Source organism: Lemur catta, chromosome 17, assembly GCF_020740605.2.
Source record: "Lemur catta isolate mLemCat1 chromosome 17, mLemCat1.pri, whole genome shotgun sequence".
NCBI lineage: Eukaryota > Metazoa > Chordata > Mammalia > Primates > Lemuridae > Lemur > Lemur catta.
The window spans coordinates 26,862,830-26,885,336 of record NC_059144.1 but is presented as its reverse complement, the minus strand read 5'-3'; the positions used below and the strand labels follow the sequence as shown (position 1 = coordinate 26,885,336).

The 22,507-nt window shown below is 53.4% G+C and overlaps 1 protein-coding gene and 1 non-coding gene across 3 annotated transcripts in view; both read right to left on the bottom strand.

Moving 5' to 3' along the window:
* Positions 1-2,483: 2,483 nt before the first annotated feature.
* Positions 2,484-2,629, bottom strand: LOC123622963. Its single transcript, XR_006729700.1, has one exon. It is a non-coding gene; the product is annotated as a small nucleolar RNA SNORA12 (small nucleolar RNA).
* Positions 2,630-5,969: 3,340 nt separating this feature from the next.
* Positions 5,970-22,507, bottom strand: part of LOC123622514 (tyrosine-protein phosphatase non-receptor type substrate 1-like) — a 43,047-nt gene continuing 26,509 nt past the window's right edge. Inside the window, exons 6-9 of one of the 2 annotated variants that reach the window (XM_045528920.1) lie at positions 20,250-20,363; positions 17,255-17,279; positions 10,949-11,000; positions 5,970-8,496 (exon numbers count right to left, since the gene is read on the bottom strand). In XM_045528920.1, the coding sequence (XP_045384876.1) occupies positions 8,242-8,496; positions 10,949-11,000; positions 17,255-17,279; positions 20,250-20,363 (446 nt within the window). In that variant the 3' untranslated portion in view covers positions 5,970-8,241. The remainder of the gene's footprint in view (positions 8,497-10,948; positions 11,001-17,254; positions 17,280-20,249; positions 20,364-22,507) is intronic. The other variant, XM_045528921.1, reaches the window with a different exon arrangement.

Here is a 22,507-nt window from a genome sequence, read left to right as displayed (position 1 = left end):
CCGGGGGCTCTCAGTTCTCCTGAAATACCAAGCAGTCTCCAACTTTTATGTTCTTATTTCTTCCCCTTCACTCTCTCTCTCCCTCCCTCACTCCCTTCCTGCCTTCCCACCCACCCATCCATCCATGTTTCTATGCATCTATCCATCTGTCCCTTCATCCTCCCTCCTTCCCATCCATCCGTCCATCCTCCCAGCCATCTAACAAGTATTTATTGGATGTCTCCTGTGGGCTGAACACAGGAGTTACGTTGGTGAGTGAGTCCAACACCTTACTTGCCCTTAGGCAGCAACCAGGGCAGTGGAGGAGAGGGACGCTAATCAAGGAATCACAAGGTCAGCGCAGAAGTGCTGGACATGGTTACTATGGTAGTGTTCAACAAAGAAACTTGGCCCAGTCTCTGGATTGGAGGATGAGCAGGAAAGACCCAGTCAGTGTTCCAGGCAGAGGGAGGAGCATGTGCAAAGGTCCTGTGGCTCATTTCAGAAACCACTGGGAGGTTGGTGTTGCCAGTGCAGGGAGTGACGGAGGTAGCAATGTAAGTGGGGCTGCAGAGCTCTGCAGGGGACAGCTCACACAGGGAAGGTGGACCTCTGCCCGGCACTGGCTCCTTCTTGTCGATTTTTTAGATCTCAGCTCAGGAATTTCCTCCTCAGGAGGTCTTTTCTGCTCTATGCAGGCTGAGCGAGGCCTATGTACTTTCCTCTGATGAGAAAAAGCATCCAAACTTGGAAATACGGCGAAAGAAGGAGGTGCTTCTTTTCATTGACATACTGGGGTGTTGTTTAGAAGACCCACCAAAGGATTAGTTAGTGCTGTTGAGTGTATACCTGAGTTTGTCTTCCTATTTGATTGGGGCCCAGATTTTATAAAGCTACATGCTAATTTACAGAGTTTTGTCTGGTAGAGGAGCAAATGACTTCTGTCTGGCAGCAAAGATAATTCCAAAGGTATGGTTTTATTGCCTTGTAGAACATTAACCAGATTTATATCTAACCTGAAAATTTTATTCTCACATTCCTTTTTCAAGGCCTGTAAATACCCATTTACTCTCGGAAGCTGCTTTTCCCTCCTGCTGGCTGACTCTTCAATGCTAGTTCATTCTGTATTTGTATGTATCCTGTTTGTCACCCCCCGTGTCCTAGCAGCACTGATCCCTGCATTGTGACGGCCAGCTCTGGCACCCTCATGCCCCATGAGCTCATAGGGGTGTGGCCCATCTTTTGTCAACATTGTATTCTCAGAATTTTGCACAAGGCAAGGTTCCCAGTAAGAGCTTGAGCAATAATTATTGGCTGAATAGGCCATATTGAGTTTATCTCTTCACCTCTCTGGGCCTCGATTTTCTTATCTGTGAAATGGACATCATAGCACCCATGTGCAAAGGTTCCATGAAATAAAGAATTCAAGTGTCAGGGATCTTGTCTGGCACATGGTGGGCTTTCGTTCCCCTTATGCTGGAGCTGGATCCCAAAGGTAGGACATGACACTCTGGTGTTGGGGTGCTCGTGTCCAGTTGGGAGGACACAAAGTCATGGGAGAAATGACTCACTGTGAGGCCAAGGCAGGCGAAGGAGGCTCTACCTGGTACGTGGTAGGACAGGAAGACCAACCTGGCCAGAGTCCAGTTGGGGCTGGAGAGGAACAGAGAATGTCCTTAAATAGGTCAAGGAAGAGGACCTTGAAAACCAGGCTGGGGTGTTGGACTCCCCAAGGTTGGTAAGGGGGAGTTACCTCAGGATAATGAGGCAGGGAGGGACTTGACAAAATTATTTCAGTCAGAAGAGAAGACCCACCATTGTAGAGCTGCTCTGAGAGCCTGGCCTTAATGTGCGAGTGTGTGGGTGTGAATGTGTGTGTGAAGGTGTATGTGAGAGTGTGAGTGTGAATATGTGTGTGTGGGTGTGAATGTGTGTTCATTTGAAGGTGTGTGTGAGTGTGTGTGAATATGTGTGTGGGGGGGGGTATGCATGTATGTGAGTGAATGTGTGTGTGAATGTGTGTGGTTGTGAATGTGTGAGTGTGATTGTGTGGTTGTGAATGCATGTGAGTTAATGTGTGAATGTGAGTGTGTGGGTGTGAATGTGTGTGTGGGTGTGAATGTGTGTGTGGCTGTGAATGTCTGTGGGTGTGAATGTGAATGTGTGTGAGTGGGTGTGAATGCATGTGAGTTACTGTGGGTGTGAATGTGTGTGAGTGTGTGTGTGTGAATGTGTGAATGTGAATGTGTGAGTGTGTGGGTGTGAATGTGTGAGTGGGTGTGAATGTATGTTATTGTGTGTGTGAGTGCATGTATGTTTGTGTGTGTAGTGACTGCTCTCTGCACCACACTGCTTGCAAAGTGTCTTTTTATTTTTGTTTTTGTTTTTCCTTTTTTTCCCCTCAAATCCATCCCAGGGGTGGAGAGACACCCCTCGGCACAGACTGTCCTCAGGCCAGACAAGCTGTGCCAGCCTGCATGTAAGGAGTTAAACTTATAGCCTGCACGTGGGGGAGCCCATCTCTGATGCAGAAAAGGCTTAAGAGAGATCTCTGTCATCAAGCCTTTGCCAGCTCTGGTATAATATATGTGGCAGAGTTAGGCCCATTTGAAAACTTACCAAATGTACTGGAAAGAAAACCACCACAAAGAGCCTTAAGTCTCTTCTCTCATCTGACCCTCACTGGAGCCCCCGAGGTGAAGACCACTGCTACCCCCATTTCCCAGGTGAGAAAATGGAGGCTCATAGGCGAATCTGTGTGCCCAAGGTCGCAGGGCAAGGACTCTGTGGTGCAGCTGCCTCTGATGCCCCGGGTCAGGGGAGGACGGAGAGTGACTAAGGGAGTCGCAGGAGACGAAGTGATGACAGATAATGCTTTATCCTTGTAGCTGTCCTTGTTCTCGGGCCCAGTTTGGCATCTTTTCTTTCACCCTTTCATGTGCTATTTTGGTCACTGGGATGCTGTCTTTCAAATTAACGACACTCCTTGGGCCCCTCACCTGGGGTGCGTTCAGGGACCAAAGATAAGGCATGGACGCCATCTTTGAAAAACTGTCGAACTGGGGCAGGCATCAAAGGTTGGGGCGGTGGGGAGGACGGGGCACCCGTCTTTTTAAAGATTTGAGACATGACATATCCAGGGAAATGCACACGCATTCAGTGTACAGCTCCAGGTTTTACACACGGGGACTCTCAGGTAACCACCACGTGGGGAGACACAGAACATTCGCTCCCCAGCCCTCCCTCCAAGGCAGCAGCTCTTCTGACCTCTGTCGCCAAGGGTTTGCCTGTTTTTGACCATCTGGGACTCACGTCTTTTTAAAAAGCATCTTCGATGTCATCATCCTATATTCAGAAAACAAACCAAGACCCTGGTCAGGCACAGTGCCATGATGAATACAGGATGCTGGGGACCCCAGCAGTGGCAGGCTGAGCCCTGGGGAGGTGACCAGGCAGGTGACGGTTCTGCTCTGACGCTCTGATGCTTTGGTGCTGAGACTTTGCTGTGCTTCCTGGCTACCGACAGAGTCTAGCGCGTCCTGAACACCCCCACTGTCCCTCCAGCAGCCCCAGCCTCCCATCACGCCCAGCCAGGGCCTGCTGGGCCACACCCACAGTGGCATCACTTCCCGGGTGGCAGCCTTGGAGCAAGATGCTCGATCTCTCTGTTTCCATTTCTTTAGGAAATGGGGGGTAATCATAGCACCCACCTTACAGGTTTGTTAAGAGGATGAAGTGAATTGATATCAGATAAGTGAATGTTTGTACAGAGTTTAGGAGTGCCTGACATGTAGTATGTGCTTATGTAAAAATCGAATACATAACCCCGCATTCAAATCTTGGCTGCTGGAAATGTGCTAGAAGCCCCAGGGGCTCTTCCGGTTGGGCATGCAGATCTGGAAGGCCAGGTGAAGGTTTTCCCGATTATCATGTAAAATGGGCAAGAGCTTCAGGCAGAAGGCAGGGGCCTTGGGCTGGTCCTCATGGAGGGAGGAGGTCTGATCCTTCTTTGCATCACGAGGAACCTCGAGGAGGTGCCCGATAAATGCCAAATGCTTGACTGATTTCCTGGCGGGCAGAGAAAGGGCCACTTAGCTCCCATCAACTTTCGTTTCGCCTGCCAACGTCCAACCCTGGAGATCTGAGCCGCGGAGAAGCGAGGCCCAGGTGCTGCCTGAAATACCTCCCCCGAGTCTCCTTGCCTGGACACGCAGTCCGTCATCCCCCACCTTCCCAGAAAATGAAAGGCATTTCCCCACCCACTCGGCCTGGATCCGTGCCTTGAACACCCCATTCCTGCAAGCGCCGCACATAGTTCACGGGTTGGGCCCCAAGGGAGGCGGAGAGCTGAACTCAGGCCGAGGGCCAGGAGCCTGCTGAGTGCTCGGTCACAGCCACAGCCAAGGTCCTGGCTTGTGAGGCAGGCGACCTCCCTGAGTCCCCGGTGCTCCCTGATCACATGGAGCAGCCCAGGGGTGCAGGGATGATCCCCAGTGGGCTTGTGGATCTGAGTTCAAGCGTCAACTTGATTAAAGATTCACTGTGTGACATTGGCCACATCACACGCACTTGTGGAGCCTCATTGTTCCTTCTCTGCATAATGGGCACAACCTCGGCCATCTGATAGTTTTGAGAATTAAACGAGGCAAGAAGCACAGTGTGGTGGGAAAGAGTCAGACTCCCTGGCTTCGAGCCCTAGCACTGCCATGGGACAATGCGGAAATGACTTCTCTGTGCCTCAGTTTCCTCAGCTGTAAAACACACAGAATAAAAGTTCCTACGTCTTATGGTGGTTGTTATGCATGTTACTGAGACTCAAACTCCAGCTGTCTGACTTCAGTGCCTGATGCCTAACCAGTGAGTAAATAACATCATGTGTTGAGCACTGATTGCAAAATTAACCACAATAAAGACCAGGCGTGATGGCTCATGCCTGTAATCCTAGCACTCTGGGAGGCCGAGGTGGGAAGATCGCTTCAGCTCAAGAGTCTGAGATCAGCCTTAGCAAGAAAGAGACCCCCATCTCTACTAAAAATAGAAAAATTAGCTGGGCATCATGGTGTGCACCTGTAGTCCCAGCTACTAGGGAGGCTGAGGCAGGAGGATCTCTTGAGCCCAGGAGCTTGAGGATGCAGTGAGCTATGATGATGCCACTGACTGTACCCGGGGCAACATACCTGTGTGATGCTGTGTAAGTCATACCACCTCTCTGTGCCTTGTCTATAAAAGGGGGTTAATAACATTACTGACTTCATCAAATTATAAGATTGAAAGGAGTTAACGTAAAATACTGACACATAGTAACCACTAAATATTACTATTATATTAATACATTAACTTTATTACATAATTATCACCAATATCATTAATAATCTAATGGAGGGAAGGTAAAGAAACTAACATTTATTAAACACCTACTATATACCAGCACTTGACATAAGTCATCTGGCAAGGATATTACAGGACAAGCACTAGACTTCTGCATTTGGTGGAGGAGGAAAGTGAGGCTCCGGAAGGAACCAGATGTCCAAGACCCCAGTGGTGTGAGGGGCCACCAGACGCAGATGCGCAGGGCTAGGGCAGGAAGGAAAGACCCAACTCTCAGTGAGGGCCTGCCCATGCCAGGCCTGGCCTCAGTGCCTGTTACCTCCTTCAGTCCCCCAGGGACCCTCACGGGGGTATTACTGCCCACCCTGGTGCAGATGAGGGGCCCAAGCCTCAGAGAGGTGAGTTGTCCAAATGCCCACAGCTGCAAAGTGGCAGAGACAGGATCCAAACTTGGTTGTCTGCCTGGACTTTTGTCCCCACCTTACATAAACTTCTTGTGAGCCCGGGAAAACAGAAGTTTCACGTCTGTGAAACCTAAGTGGGAAGACCACATGCTGCAGACCGTTTCAAAGCCCTGAGCCTGGGGACAGGTGGACGCCAGCCCCTGAGGAGCCCCCAGGACATGCCGCTCACAAAGACAAGGACACTCAACACCTGAAGGAGTCGTTATTACCCAGAAATCTTTATTACAAAAATAGTTTGCAAGCCAAAAAGTTTAAGTTGCAACTATATACAAAATGGGGCCTGTTTCCTTCCCAGCAGTCTTAAAATAAACTCCTGAAACCACACTCCTTCCACAGGGTTGGTTCAACCTCTTCCTTTCCCTGGGGTTCGTTACACAAGGTATGGGGAATCTCCAGGTTGCCAGGCTGAAGCTAAAGCTATATGTCTTCCGTGGCCTCATTCCCTTATTTTCCCCCTCCAAGAATTAAAATAAAATTAAATTCAAATGGCACCAAGAAAACATTCTTTTAAAATTCTGTATGCGTGTGTGCAGGTGTGCGTGTATGCATGTGTGCGTGCATGTGGGTGCACACGTGTGTGCTGTCTCTGAGCAGAAGAGAGGAAGAAGGTTTACAAGCCAATCTTTTGGAATTTGGAAACAGCCCGAGCCAGGTGGCCACGGCCACTGTGGCTCCCAGATGCCAGAAGAGCTCTGGCTCACAGGGCCCAAGCTGTCCACATGCTCTGTTGGCTCAGCTCCTTCCTGGAAGCCATCATGGAAACACCAAGTCACCGTCCCCCAGAGAGCTGGGTCTCTGCTGAGCTCCACAGTTCCACCTGCAGGGACTCCAGGAATGGGCAAGATGGCTCAGCATGTCACTTCTACAGCCTGAGCCAAGAACCCCTAGGGCATCCCATGGCCAGGGGGTCACGCACATCTCAACCCTAAGAGTCGTATATTAAGAATGAATAAACAGGGCTTGCAACATCTGCCTGCCCCGGGCCCAGCCAGGCCTTCACGCCCAATTGGAAGGGTGGGGATCAAAGGGTGACTGGGTCACAGCCTCTGCCCATCCTCTTGGGATGGAGGGACAGAGGGCGGGTGGGCCCTGACTTCACAGCTGTGCCACCCTCCTGCCTGTCTTTGATTCATTCCAGTTTGATCCCGATGGGGTTTGAGAGCAGAAATGGAAGATTCCTCCTTCAAGGATCTGGAAGGGGGCAGTCGCCAAGGGGTGGGGCAAATGGCCAGGCTCAGTGGCCTCTGCACGTCCCTAAAGTGCTTGTGAGAAGTGGTGGGGAGGGGTGTCACCTTTACTCTCCCCACTTTACCGATGAGCAGACTGAGGCATTAGGTCTGGACAAGAGGCAGCCTAGAGAAGCCCCGGGCAGGATGGACTTACCACAGTGGGGTCACAGAAGGCAGAAGAACCAGCCACACAGCCCGTCTGAGAACGTGGCCATGACAGTCCCAACACGGAGGCTGAGTGTCTCCAGAGAGCAGCCACACGGATCCTTCTTGCCCGTCCTCAGGGCTCGGGGACTAGAGGAACTTAGTTTCTGCTGTAAGAAAATTCCTCCAGGACAACAAACCGCTAAACCTCAGACTTCACAAGACCCAACCATGTACTTCAACACGTGACAGAGCCAAGATAATGCTGCTGTTGTTTTAAGGAAAAAACGAAACGAAAACACCACAGATCAAGTTTTCTAACACCTCAGTTTCAAGATTGCACGTTTCACATTTCTCAATAATTTACAGGCGTCCACAGCGAGATGTTGCTTAGTGCTAGCTGGAGGGAGCAAGCTCGGGTCTAGAAAGGAGAGGCGGGTCCAGGTGGAGCGTCACAGTCGGGCCCCAGGGAGTCACGAGGGGGCCCGAGGAAGAGGAGGGTTTTGTCGCCAGGTCCTCTGGGGGGAGGGGTTGTCCTTGGAGGGTCCCCTCCTCCTCCAGGGCTGTGGCTCTTGAGCCCAGGGATGGGGAGGTCAGGACCGTTGGCAGCAACCTCGCCAAGTCACGGGATGTGGGTTCCAGAGTTTTTTTCCAGCTTCTCTGTGGATGGGGCAGTTCAGTCTAAAGGGAAAATTTTCCCCAAAAGCCCCAGTTGAGTGGTGGTGGTGGTGGTGGTGGGAGGTGGGGTTTTCTCCTCCTCACCCTGGAAGATCAGGCTTTGGAGCATCAAGGAGGCAGTCAAGGGTCTCCAAGACCCACGTGTTGATGGAAGGAGGCACAAGAGTTCTTGGACCCCAGGCGGCTCTGGCCAATTCCCAGGGTGGTTCCCCAGCTGGTCTGGCGACGTCAGCCTCCAGATGTGTGGCAATGAGGGGGCCGAGGCTGCCCTGCAAGTGCTGGAGAGCCGCCCTCACCCTGGTCCCGGGCCTGCGCCGCCCCGGCCCTCCGGGAGCTGGGCTGGCTGTCCTCACCACGGCTGCTCCACGTGGGACAACAAAGCCCGTGGGGACGGGCCCTAGAGCCGGCTGCGGTCCCGTTTACTTCCTCTGGACCTGGACGCTGGCATACTCCGAGTAGGACGGCTCGGGCTTGGGGGCCGGCTGCTTGGGGGTCCGGTTGAGGTGGACCATGTCCAGGTCGGCGTAGGTGAGGGTGTCCTCCGGCGCGGGCGGCGGGCTGGTCTGAATGCTGGCGTACTCCGTGTGGTTGTTGGGCTCAGCGGCCCGGGGGGCAGACTTCTTCCCCTTGGGCAGGTTCAGGTCTGCATAGGTGATGTCGTTTGTGTCCTGGATCTAAAAGAGATGGGGAGAAGGTCATTCTGGGGCCCCCAGGCTGCTCACCAGAACTGGGTACCCGGTCTGGATGCTTCTGTCTCCTCGTGGCCCGTACTGGCTCAGCCCTAATTCAGGTCCCCTCTTCCTGCCAAAGCCACTTGCCTCCAGCCCTACCCCTTCCCGTCTACCTTCCCCCTCACGCCTGTGGGGTCCTTCTGAACGGCAGTGTGGTCACACTACAGCTTCGCTTCTGTGTCCCTCCTCCTGCTCCTGCCTCTACCCAGCCTGAACCACCTGCAGGTCTCGCCCCTCTCCCACGGCCATCCCTGCAGTGTCCGGCCCCTTCTCCTTGTACCGAACCGCAGCCCACCCTGTAACTTTCAGCTTGAACGTGGCCTCCCCCGAAGGCCCTCCCCTGCCCTCCACTCCCAGGGCTCCTTCTCTGCGCCTCGTCAGCCCCTCATTCCCAGCACAGTGCCCATCACCCAGGACTGTGTCCCTCTGGGGAGCCTGAGTCGATGCTGCTGTCCCCGTGGGTGGGAACCTCCATTCATTTACTAGTTTACCCAACATATATTCACTGGGCGTTTGTTATGATGCAAATACCAAGGCTGGCCCAGAAGAAGCTTGACCCATGTTGAATGAATGGCAGAGTGGACGGCAACAATGCCAGCCTCGCTCAGGGTGGAGCTGGGCACTGGGAGACAGAGAACAGGGGCCGTGCGAGAACGAGACCACCGGTCAGTGTGATGGTGAATGTTCTGGAGTCAGAAGGCCTGGGTTTGAATCCTGGTTCTGCCTTCTCTAGCTGAGAGACTTCGGGACATTCATTTAACCTCTCTGAGCCTCGGTTTCCCCACCTGTAAAGTGGGGATAATAATAGTATCCATTGCCAGGGCTGCCGAGAGGATCAAATGAGATTATCGGGGCAAAACACCTAGAACAGAGCCTGGCACACGTGGAGCTTTTGCGTTCAATGAATGCCAGCAGTCGTCAATCCCTTAGCAAACCCGAACACCTCCTTTGTGTTAATCTTGTCACCTGCCACTGCTGCCTTGGAATTGCCCATCGTGAATCATAAACTTTGCTCCCTCTGTGCTCGGCGTGGAGCTACCCCGACCGCCACTGCTTCTAGTTGCCGCATGACAGTAACTGCTGATCTCGGCTCTCGGGGCCCACACGCACCACGTGATCACACAGGTCACCCCATTCAGGCCTTACGACAACGCTGCTTGGGAAGGATTACTGATTCCATTTTACGGGTGAAGAAACTGAGACCGAGGGAGGTTAATGATTTCGTCAACGTCACCCAGGTGGCAAAGAACCAGTCTGCTGGACTCTGAGGCTGTGCTCTCAGGACACGGCTCCTCTGTCCCGAGCCCGGGGTGCGCCCACTTGCTCCTGTCCGGGAGCCCACGTCCACAGGCTGTGACTCCCTCCCGGGCGAGGACTGGGCCCTGGCACTGGGAAACTGAGGCACAACCGCCAGCTCCACAGGAGCGGGGTCCTGACTGTCCTGCCCCCTGCGGGGCACACGGTGGCTACGAGGTTCGTCTTTGCTGACTGTGAATGTCGCCCAGGTTTCAGTGACCAATTCCTCTCACCATCCTCTTTTCCCCAGAAGATTCCAGAAGGAAGTCTAGACGTAAAATGACTAAGGAAAGGCCTCCCTCCCCCATGATTGGAGATTGTTTTGTTTTTCCTAATTACAACCTGAGCTCGTGCCCAGGGCTGCCAGGGTGCCCTGGATCAGGGCAGCAGACCGAGGCATTTTGGCCCACAAATACCATCACCAGCCCGACTCCTTCAACAGATGACATCTAAAATGATGACAACGGCCTGGGGAATGTCAAGGACAGCTGGCACTCGCTCATTCTGGGTTCAGAGCAAGGCCTGTCTTGTTACAAGACGCTGAGGAGCCCTCTGCCTCCGAGGTCTGACAGTGTCAGGCCAGTGACAAGCAGGGCTAGGTTTCTCCGAAACCACGTTGCCTGCAAAATTGCCTCAGCAACGTCGACCAGAAATCACCAGCTCGAGGGAGTGTGCCCTGGCGTGAGGTCATTAATGACACGGGGTCTTCTCATCAGCAAAGGCAAGAGAGGCCCTGGCAGGCTGTGCTGGGCTGTTCCTCTCTGCAAGAGCTGGGCCGCAGGGAGGAGGTGGGAGTGGGCTGGGGTGCGTCAGGCGGAGGGGACTGGCCTGGGCAAACGCACGGAGGCAGGAAGGGACAGTCCACACCGAGGGAGGCTGCAGCCTGGCTCCAGGGCGCCACTGACATAGGGCATATTATGAACAGAGCGCCCCCCAGAGTTGTGCCGTGGGCATCACTGGGGACACCGGGGAAGTTAGGAATATAAGATCCTCCACACCCCTCCCCTCCCTGCAAGGAGTCTTAATTTAGATCTGGATCTGCAATTCCGGTGGATGCAAGGAAATCACAGCATGGAGATTCCCAGGAAGGGCGTCTCACCAAGGACTGTACCTGGGTTATTTCTCTGGCATTCTTCTCGGGCTCATGCAACCTAAAAAGGAAAGAGACACACAGATAAAAATACCCTCACTATCTCAAGCGCTCATGCAAATTGATAAGCATAACATTTAGGTCCCACTTCCTACATGGGTAAAGGACATGGGTGAACGGTTCATAACAGAAACACAACTGCTTATCAAATGTTTGGACAAATGGGTCAAGCTCACTAAAAGGAATTTTAAACAATGTACTATCTTTTTTCTTTTTTTTCTTTTAACCTACTCTACTGGCAAGGATCTTTAAAAATTATAATACTCCGTGCTGGGGGAGGTTTGGTGAAACTAACTGGCACTCTTATGTGTTGCTGGTGGGAGAGGGAAACCAGTACAACCTTTTGGGAAGCAGCTGGCAAAGTCTAAAGCTTGGAAGGTGTTCTCATCCTTTGACTCATACTTGCACTTCTTTTGGAGGAACTCAAAATATAGAAAAAGCTTTAAACACAAAGGCATTTATCACGGGTGAGATGGGGGAGGGAGGTTTACATGTTAGGGCTCTGCCAGTTGGGACTGGTTAAGGAAATTAGGATAAATCCACAGATAAAGACTGAAAAGGTTTATAAGACGGTATTTTTTTAAAATTAGAAATGATTGCATTAAAACGATAAGTGAAAAAGCGGAATTCTCTGTAGGATTATCTCAATTATGAAAAATGTGTGGGTAACACTGGAAGGAAACACCGCAAAATGCTAACCACGGTGGTCTCTGCATGGTATTTTTTCTTCGTTTTAGCTTCTCGCAGTCTCCAAATGTTCTATGTTATGAACATCTATGTATCATCATTAGTAATAGAGAAGGGAAAGACTAAGGGTGTTCTGGTTAATCAAAGAAGCTGTTCATGCACTTGACTCTGTCCTTGGAGGCCAGGCTTGGCTCACCGGAGGGCAGGGATAAGGTGAGGAGCAAACCGGAGCCACTGGTTGGGCAGGAGCTGTGTACATTCCCAAGCTGGCGACGCTGGGGATGTCAGCCTGGATACTGTCAGAAATGAGCAATGGGGCTTGGACTGCTCATTGGATTATTAATGGATTTGGCATGAGTGCTTGGCTCAACAAGCAGTACTGGGGCAGTGGCAAGCCCCACGTGGCTACAGAGACAGTCCTCCAGGAGCAGGGACACGTCTGCTAGGGGAGACCACACAGATCCAGCCACACCCGGCCGGCTTCCAGCCCTTCTGGGGCTCCCCACTGGCTGTCTGGTTCAAGTCCAATATCATCCTGCTCGGAGCCCCACGTGGTCTGGCTCATTCACTCCCCTGCCCTCATGTACCCAACTCAGCCACCCGCCACATATTTCAGGGGTGCCACTTCATGCTTCAACAGCCATGAATGACTCCCTTGACCACTTTTCCTCTTGGTTAACTTTTGTGTCTCCTTCAAGACTCGACTACGGTGTCACCTGCCTGACAAGGCCTCTCCAACAGTGCTGGGCTGGCTGGGCTGCCCCTCTGTGGCAATCTCAGACTCCCTGCATATTTGCATGTCTGGTGTATCCTGCTGTCTGTCTGTCTGCCGTGCTTCCTCACCACATGGGCACAGGTGCTCACAAAGTGACTTGGAATGAATGCCAGACTGCCGCAGGGCCTTTGCACACCCAGTCCTTCCTGCCTCTTCATCTGCTTCACTCCTTCTCTTCCCTCAGATACTATTTTAAATATCCTTTTCCCAGAGAAACCTTCACTGAACCCCCCAAACTCAACATTGGGTTCCTCTCTCTCAAAGCAGTATTTCAGACTGTAACCCGTTACTCACTTTTTTCATGTCTCTCCCTGGTCTTTCCTGTCTCAGAGAACAAATCTGCCAGACGAAGACGTGGGAGTCACCCTTGTTCTCCTCTCTCCTCCTTCACGACCCTCGTCTAACCCACCGCAAGGCTCGTGGGCTCTGCCTCCACATCCAACCCAGCCACCGCGTCCCCTCCAACATCCCGGCTCTCCAGACGCGTGAAGAGCCTCCTCCCTGGTCTCCTGGCCCCTCTATTCCTGCCCCGCTGCACTGCAGTCTCCACATTTAGAATGCGTGAATGATGGCACATTACTTTTCTGCTCAGAACACTCAACCCCTTCTCACCACATGGCGAAATCCATCTCTGGATCCCAGCTGGTGAGGCTCCGTGCTCTGCCCCACAGACCACTCCAGTCTTGGTCCCTCTCCTGCCCGCACTCCGTCCTCCATCTTCTATGAACATGTCGTAGAAGGTCTTGGCACTGGCCGTTTCCTCTGTCTGGTCTACTCTTGCCCCAGGTACCTCCATGGCTGGAACCTTCTCACCCATCTTCTAAACGTCACCCCCTAAGACGAGCCCCCCTGATGGCCCCACACCCGCCTCCCCGCTCTGCTCCATCCCTTACCCGGCTCTGCTTTGTTTACTCAGCCCCTGCGTCACATTGGTCCTTAACCTTCCAGCTTCTTCAGCGACCCAGGGAGGACCTGGGCTGGTCTCATTCACCGCAGAGACCCCAACACCTACTCCTGGGTGGGCGCATCACCCGCAGTCCATATGTATGTGGGAGGGAGGGAGGAAGGAAGAAAGGAAGGAAGGAAGGAAGGAAGGAATCTCTCCTATTGGCTCATGTGTCTCCGCTCCCCTCTGCAGCCCCCAGCTCAAACCTGGCACCGAGCTGGGCTCAGTCCCGATGAATAAGTGAAAGAAGCGGGGAAGCCCTAAATATTCCAAGAATAAACGCAGTGAACGTCTGACAAGTGAACAAATGGCCGACAGAATGAACCCCAGTGCCCAATTAAGGGAGCACAGACACATTTTTCTCTTGTCTGAGCTGGGGAAGATTAGAGACAATGTTCTGCCTGCACATTCCTAACCCAGGGAGTTAGAAAGAGCCAATCCCTCCACCGGGCCTGCAACCTGAAAAGCCTTTGAGCTCAAAGTGGCGGCCTCCCCCCTCGCGGCCTCCCCGAGGTGCCGGGCTGTTGCCCGCACCGACGTCCTCTGCAAAGCGTCTGATCCCAGCCAGCCGAGGCTGGAGCCGGCCGCTGCGTGGGAAACCACCACCACCACCACTCACTAGCTATTGCTTTGGTTTAGAGAGATGAAAGGGAGCAAGTGATCTCATGGCTCCCTTGGTAGGCTCACGCTGGAAAAATAAAAAACAGGCAGAAAATGGTTGGCTTCTCTGGGGAAGAAGAAATAGGTAGCAAGCAGCACTTGCTGTGAGCAGCGAGGAAGAGTGCCATTGTCGGTGCCAGAGAAACCGAGGCTGGGGTCGTAGTTCCCAAACTTTCTAGCTGCGGGACCTTGGGAATGTCACACGACTTCTCTGAGCCTCAGTTTCCTCAACCATACGACAGGGACAATAATAACCTCCCAGAACAGGGGTTTTCAAAGTGTGGCTGGGGAACAACCGCATCAGCGCCTCCTGAGGACTTGTTAGTAATACAAATTCTGCATCAGAGGCACCGAGGGTGGGGCCCAGTACTGCGCTTTAACAAGCCCTCCGGGGCTTCTGCGCCACACTCCAGTTTGAGAACCACCGTTCTATAAAACAGAGATAGTAAATAAACCACGGGGATTTTGCAGTAGTTAAAATCACAAATGGGCTAACATATGCAAAGACTCAGCCAGTGCCAGGAGCACAGTAAGTGCTCAATAAATGGTGGCTGCTGCTGCTGCTGCTGTCATTATTATTGCTGACAACACCCTTTTCTTCCAGAAACTCTTTGTCTAATTGGGGAGATAGGAGAAATAAAAAAAAAAAAACAACACAGAGACAAAAACAAAACAAAAAAGCAGATCTTTCTAGATTTGGGGCTGTGTAGCCACTGAGAGGAAGTATTTCAGGGACTCAGAGAAAGAAGGGACTGGGGAGTGCTGCAGCGGTCTGAGATGGCATTCATTCATTTGTTCATTCAACACACCTTACCGAGCATCCATTCCAACCCAGGCGTGGTGCCAAGTTTAGCACCTACTAGCAGTGAACATGAGGGACACGGTCCCCGCGGTGAATTATAAAATGGGGACAGGTGCAGAGACACCTTGAACACACCAGGTGGGCTCACAAGAAGTCCTCTAATCATGAGGTGATGCCTGCTTGAGCTCAGAAGGAAGAGCCAGGGGTGCCCAGGTGAAAGGAGGGGCCCACTCTAGCTACCACGGTGCACAACTCCAGGGGCTGCCGTTCAGAGCCCACTGTGCCCACTGTCCTGGAGCTATGGGACCCTCGGTGGTACATGAGCAGGGGTGGGGAGCACCTCACAGGGGAGAGGCCAGTGCACAAGGGCGAGGAGCAGGGAGAGCAGCAAGTAGGAGGACGGAAGGGAGCACAGCGTGGCTGAGCCACCATATGTGAGGACCGGGGGTGATCAGAAGTGAAACTGTTCAAGTCAGCATGGGACAGGCATTTGGACTTTATCTTGAGGGCCCCAGGGAGCCACTGAAGGCTTTTTGGCAAAGGGTGGAAGCGACTCTTGTCCTTGGAAGAGTGTGCGAGGTGTGGGAGTGTGACAGGCACAGGCATGACTATAGGGAAACACGTTTCCCTGGGAGGCAGCGAAGAGCCTCGTCCTGCTGGAGCAGCGGCTCTGCTTGAGGAGGAGGCCGGGAGGTTGGGCAGGGCTCAGACCCGGCTGCTGGGCAGGACAGGGGCACCTGATGCTTCCCAGAGCCCCCTCTGGCAGGGGACATGCTCCCGCTATGTGCAACCGCTCTGCCTAGTATTTGCAACATCACTACAACCATCCCTTACGTCCCCCAACTCAGGTCACAGCACCCCACTGCCCCCAACCTTGAGGTTGTTCTTGACTTTAAATCCAATCTACCTGCAAGTCCTCTTGGCTCTACCTTCAAAAGACATCCAGAATCTGACTCTGTCGCAGCCCACTGCCCCCACCTTGGCCCAGGCCACCATCCTCTCCTGGTTGGACAGCTGCAGTAGCCTCCACACCGGCCTCTCTGCCTCCGCCCTCACCTCCTACAGCCTGGGCTCCACACGCAGCCAGGGTGACACTTTCAAACAGAAGTCAGGTCACGTATATCCTGTGGCTCACCATCCCACTGTGGGCAAAACCCCGAGTGCCTCTGACAGCCACAGCCCCGGACCACTGGCCCCACTCTAGATCCTCTGTCCTTGCTCTGTGATTCTGAAATCCAGACAGCGCTAAAAAAGATGGAGAGATTGGCACAACCCATTTGGTGGCAAAACCTGACCTGAACCAACACGAAGCTATTTATAGCTTTATTTATTTATCCCCCTCAGTACGCATGTCCACACGTCCCACGCAGGTACATTTACATGGCAGATGCAAGGGTGCTGCCCCTGCTCTGCTGGGGGTGAGCATCAGAGGCCTTCCTAAAAGCTGAAAAAGCCTTTTTACTGAAAGATTCGTGACACATCTGGCTGCCTGGGCTTCTACAAAGGGAGTGAGGACCTGCGCCTCCCTGACCTTGTCTCCTGCCCTCCCCTCCTTCCATCTAGCCCAGCGCACAGGCCTCCTCCGTTCCTTTGTGCACATCCTGCCTCAGGGCCTTTGCCCTGCCTGCTCCTCCCGCCACAGCTCCCCGGCTTCAGGTCCCTGCTCACATCTCCTCTTCAGGGGCGGCCCCTTCCTCTGCCTAAGACAGCCCCTCACCCCCATTCACCCCCACCCCCCAGCTGCGTAGGAGGGGTCACTATCGATGGTTCAATGCCAGCTGCCTGCTTCCCTCACTGGCGTCTGAGACCCATGAAGACCTGTGCTGATTCCTGTGCGCTGCCGTGTCACCAGCGGACCCACACAGTAGGGATTCAGCAGCAGATCACCGCAAAGTGACATACCGGCTGTGATGTAATGTCATCGCTGAGCCTCTGACCAGCTGTGAGCTTCGGGAGGGCACAGATCCTATGCTACTGACCCCGGCATTCCCAGGGCCGCGCCGCAACAAGGTACTCATAAATATTTACTAAACAAAGGAAACAGCAAAGTATACAACTCGGATCTGGGCGCACGCATCTGGAGCTGCGGGCAGGATGTCCTGAGGACGGAGCTCCCTGGAGGTCTCTGCCACAGACCACAGGTGATTAGACGGGGGCCTCGCAGTCTGTGGGCAGCAGGCAGGAAATCAGTGCCCCTGTGCACCGAGACCCCCTTCATGTGGGACAGTGACTAAAAACAAACCTGGCGTGAGTCGGTTTGGAAAGAACTAGAAAGGCTGAGTGGTACACGGAGGGTCAGTGGGCGTGGACTGCACGCTGCAGCTTCAGGGCTGTCTAACAACCAAATGCTAAGTGCAAAAGTGTCCTGGGCCCAGATACACTTACCTTGTAGAAGAAGTGGAACCCTTGGCTGAAAGAAAAGAAACAAAAGGCAGTTGTTTAGGCAGAAGCACAGTTTTCTTATGTAGCTTTTTGGTTTGCCTCCAGGGATGTGGGGAGGAATTAATGAAATCAGATCCTTGGAACCACAGGAAACCCCCACACCCATGCAGTGGGGTGGTCCATTCTCTCCCATCAAGGGAGCCCCTGAGGGGCAGGCTAGGCCTTCCTGCTTTCCTACTTCGGGGAATTGCCAAGGGTCCAAAAGTAGCCTTTAGCCTGGGAGGGACCAACTGCCCTGCTTCTGTCTGGGCCTCACCTCCATTCAAACACAAACCTCCACAGAGACCCTCCAGTCTGGGCCCTGCACTGTGGAGAACAGATTCTGGCAGGGCTGAGAGTAGGGGATCAGGTGTGAACCCCAGGTCTGCCACCAAGTCACTCGCTGTGTGACCCTGGGTGGGTCCATTGCCCTCTCTGAGCTTCTGTAACTTGCAGGGTTGGGCTGAACATCTATATATTTACATCGCCACTTTCCAAAAAAGGATCTCGGGAGGAAAGAAAGTGTTCTTCTGGTTCAGAGGTTTTAAACCTGTGATACGGGGCAACCCACAGAGAAGCCTCCAGGGTTCAGCAGCCATTGACTCCCATTTTGCTGTAAAATTGTAATTAAAAAGCAACATGCACAGTTACGGGCAGGAGGCTGCTGTGGCATGAGGATTCTCGCTGCCAGGTTAACATTCAGTGCCTGGGCAGGCACCAGGTCTTCAGGTGAGCCCGGGCCAGCCGGGAGGCTGCAGCTCCGAATCTGACGTCTGAGTGGAGGCTGACAAGGGTACAAAGTGCTGGACATAAGTCGTCTCTGGGCATCCAGGGACAGAACACCAGTCGTTCCCACTTTATACCAAAGGGATTACATGAGCTTGGCTCACACAGCTGGTAAGTGCTGAGCTGAAATCAGGACATGGCACTGTGAGTCCTGAGAGGTGGAGGCTGGCAGGACCCCTCCAGGGCCCAGAGCGGGAGAAGGGGCATCTGATTAGGGTGGAGGGAAGTGACCTATAGAGTGGCCCTGAATGTGGTCCCCGGGTTTGAATCCGGGTTCTACCATCTTCTAGCTTTCAGACCCTGAGCAAGCTTTGTAACTTTTCCAAGGCTCAGTCTCCACATCTGTAAAATGGGGTTAGTAATATCACCCACGAGGTCTGTTGTGAGGACTGACTGTGTTACTACAGGTAAATCCCTGTGAGCAGTGTCAGAATGGCCAAGGGAGTGCTAGCTGTCCCTGTCCCCGGAGCCTATGCTTGGGAGCTGGGCTCTGCACACAGACCCGCCACTCAGGCTGGGCGGCCTTCACCAGCGTGGGCAGCTCTCCAGACCCCACTCCTCCTCTGCAGCACCTAACCCCACAGCAGTGAGCTCACATGTGCCAGGAGCCTGGCTTGGTGCCCAGGGCTGAGAGTTCACTAACAGCCACCATGAGCCCTCCACCCCACAGCCCACAGGCTGGCTTGTCACCCTTGGGCAAGGGACCTGATTCCCAGCCTAAGGAGGGCCTTCCTGTGTAGCGCTCTCCAAGAACTTTAGGGGAGCCACTGGGTAGCTCTCCTGGTGGGACACCCTGCAGATCTGGAGAGGCAGGGCCAGACACCGGCCCTCCCGGATGGGAGCTTGAGGCCAGGACCTCCCAGCAGAGTCCTTGCAGCCAGCCCAGGAGGGAGGAGACTTGGGGCAGAGCGGGAGGCAGCATAGAAGGGATGTGTGGCTGCTGCACTACACGCCTGTCCGAGCTCAGCTGGGCGCCCGGGGGCAGGAGGGCAGCTCAGGATAGCACTTTGCAGGCTGCGGCTCACAGCGGCTCGCAACCAGCATTTTGAATAGAAAACAGAATAGACTATGATGAAAAAGAAAATACCAGTGTTTCAATTTTATATTTAAAGGTGCGTGTGTGTGTGTGTGTTGGGTTGAGACGTGAACTGTATTTCTACTGCTTATAGTAAAAAAGGTTTCAGAAATACCAGCTGAAAATTTTCTCTTCCAAGAGTGGAAAAGAGAATATGTATTTATTGAGGTTCTAGAATGGTATCAGACCTGCTATTTCACATGAGCTTATTTGGGTCTCATAACTATTCTCCAAGATAGGCATTGCTATACCCATTTTATACATGAGGAACTGAGGCTCGTGGAGCCCAAACTGATTGTTTAGAGTATTCATCAAGGGTCTGAAATCCAGGTTTGTCTGACATCAAAGCCCGAGTCCTTGCCATAGCAACACCCCCTTGGACCCCCAACACACACAGACACACACACTGCACGCACACAAACAAGGAGGCCATGTGTCTTGGGTTTGAACCCATGCCCTCATGCTGTGCAGTCAAAGGTTACGTGCACCTTGCCACTGTGAGGGGGACCTCCCAGGGAGGTGGCTCATGTTTCTGGGCTCACATACAATACTGGCAGCAGGAGCTGACAATCACTGAGCACTGGTCGTGAGCCAGGTACTTTCCTAACATCTTCCATGCAGTCGCCCACTCAACCCTCCCGCCCTGGAGGCAGGTGTGTCATCATCCCTTTGCTCCAGCGTCCTGTCCGGGGCTAGACACATGACCTGGGCATGTAAGAAGGCAGACTTGCCAGGTGGCTCCTGGGAAGGACAGTTTCCTCCCTGAGACTGGTAAGCAGGGTCCCCAAGTTCCCTCGTGCCACCCTGGTAGCTCCCTTGCTTCCCTGCTGAGCAGTGGCCCTGGGAGGACGCGGGGTCCGGCACAGTGACGACTGTCTTATAACCACAAGAGAAACGCCAAGGAGTGACACACCCAGATTCCAACGCGATGAAGCTGCTGTCCCAGCCCCGGCACCGCTACCTCTGAACCTCTTGCTACTGGAAGTCACTGATGTCCTTCAGTTTAAGCTACTGAGGCCAAAGCTCCTGCTGACCCCTCCCCCCGAGAAGGGCAGTCAAGGGGCAAACGCTTAAGGAGAAGGAAGGGAAGGGGCCCACCTTTATTCTGTCTGATCCGGAAGAGGTAGAGGGCCGCAATCAGCAGAGCCACCAGCAAGGCGCACACGATGCTCACCACGATGTAGATGCTCCAGTCCTTATTGTTAGACACGCCTGGGGACCACACGGAACAGCAGCTTCATGTATGCAGATTAAGAACAGAGAAAACCAAAACCCACCGCTCCTTTTCACCACTGAGCAAGCATCAGTAACCGAGAACATCTGGCTGGGCCTCCTCGGATGTCTTGAGCCCCACGGGCACACGCATGGGTCTGCACACACTTGCCCCCGAGGGCCATCCACAAGCAGCACAAAAGCCATGCTGTGGTGCCAGGAGGGAAAATCCTTGCTGCTGACAGCCACAGAGGAAGCCCAGCTGCAGGATGTGAGCAGAAATCTCTCTCCTGAGGAAGAGAAACACGATCCTTCTCATCTGGAGTGAACCACAGAGCAGCCCCAAGAGCAGCACAGATCCATCTGAAACTCTGAGTCAGCAACGGGGTGTCGGACAGGGGTGGGGCAAGGAGGGACAGCGAGGAGTGGTGGACGTGCCGGCTGCTGCCAGGCTCTGCAGAGCTCAGGGACTGACCCCTGATCTGTGCCCGGGACCTGCGCCGTGCACGCTGAGCTCGGGAGTCAGCACAGGAGCTCTGAACCAGCACACCTTGTGGCTGGCCCAGGGCACAGGCAGGGGCTCCTAGACCACAGCACGGTGTTAGTTAGGGGCTGAAATGTGGGTTCAAATCAACGCCCCTGGCTAGCTGTGTGACCTTGGACAAGTCAGTTAAACCTCCCCCGACACCCTGGCATCCTCTTCTGTTACTGGGGCCAACAGTCATCGCTACCCCACTGACTCGCTCTGAGGATTACCTAACTAACTAAACAGCCAACCAACCAACCAGCCAACCAATGCTGTCATTCTCTCTCAAAGTATTTACCGAGTGTCTGCTGGGCGCCAGGCCCTGAAGTGACGATGCTGGACAAGACCGTCGTGGCCCTACCAGCAGAGACTCAGAGCTGAGGGGTCACAATGCTCATCTCCTTAAACACTGCCACAAACAGGTGTAGGCCCAGAGAGGGGCACTGACTTGCACAAAGTCACACAGCAAGTGTATGACAAAGCCAGAGTGGAAATCCACACATCCTGTCTCCTGATGCCATGCACGGCCGTGAAAACCCAGCATCAGTGAAGTCAAAGGGCCCCTTAGACACGGCCCCAAGGCTTCTTTAGAGCCTCCCTGAGGGTGCATCAAGGGAAGAAGTGCCCTCTGTTCAAATCCATTCAAGGGTTTCTACCATGTACAAGGAACCAGCCACGCTGATGACAGGTGATGGAACACTCCACGGTGGCAGTGAAATGCCAACTAGGGGCTGCCATTTGAGGACAGAGATATACACTGACAACACACTGGAGGGGCTGAGGAAATGCCACCTCGTGCTCTCAGGAGAGAACAGTGTTATTTTCACTGTAAATGAGTATGTGCTTTGGCCTAGAAAAGCTCCTTGGGAGATGGTCCCACCCACAGAAATAGTTGCTTGTGGGATGGAATATGCACAAGGTTGCCCCTTCCAGTATTTCTGTTGTTAATGTTTTTGTTTTGTTCAGACAAGGTCTCACTCTGTCGCTCAGGCTGGAGTGCAGTGGCATGATCATAGATCACAGCAACCTCAAACTCCTGGGCTTAAGTGATCCTCCTGCCTCAGCCTCCCAAGTAGCTGGGACTACAGGCATGCGCCACCACGCCCGGCTAATTTTTTTAAATTTTTGGTAGAGACAGGATCTTGCTATGTTTCCCAGGCTAGTCTTGAACTCCTGGTCTCATGTGATCCTCCCGCCCTGGCCTCCCAAAGTGCTGGGATTACAGGCGTGAGCCACCGTGCCCGGCCTTCACTGCAGTACTGACCGGAGTTGAGACAGGCTGCAAACACCCTGAACTGCCCCAGCCGCACTCCGAGGGGGGCAGACTCGCAGCGGCAACTGGGGAAACCAGGCAGAGTCAGAAAGTGGGGAGCAGGGGTGGGCTGACAAGGGACAGGGGCATAATGACTGTCAGGTGAAGAAGGCAAGAGGCATGAACAGGTCATCTCCCTCCGTCCCTTCTTTCCTCACGTAATACATATTTATGTCAAAAGCTACACCAACATGCGCACCAAACTCTTACCAGTGGTGACTCGTGGAGTGTGGCATTTGGGGGAACGGATCTGACTTTAAAATTCTGCTCTATGTTTATAGACATCCAGATTAGTCTATGATAAGC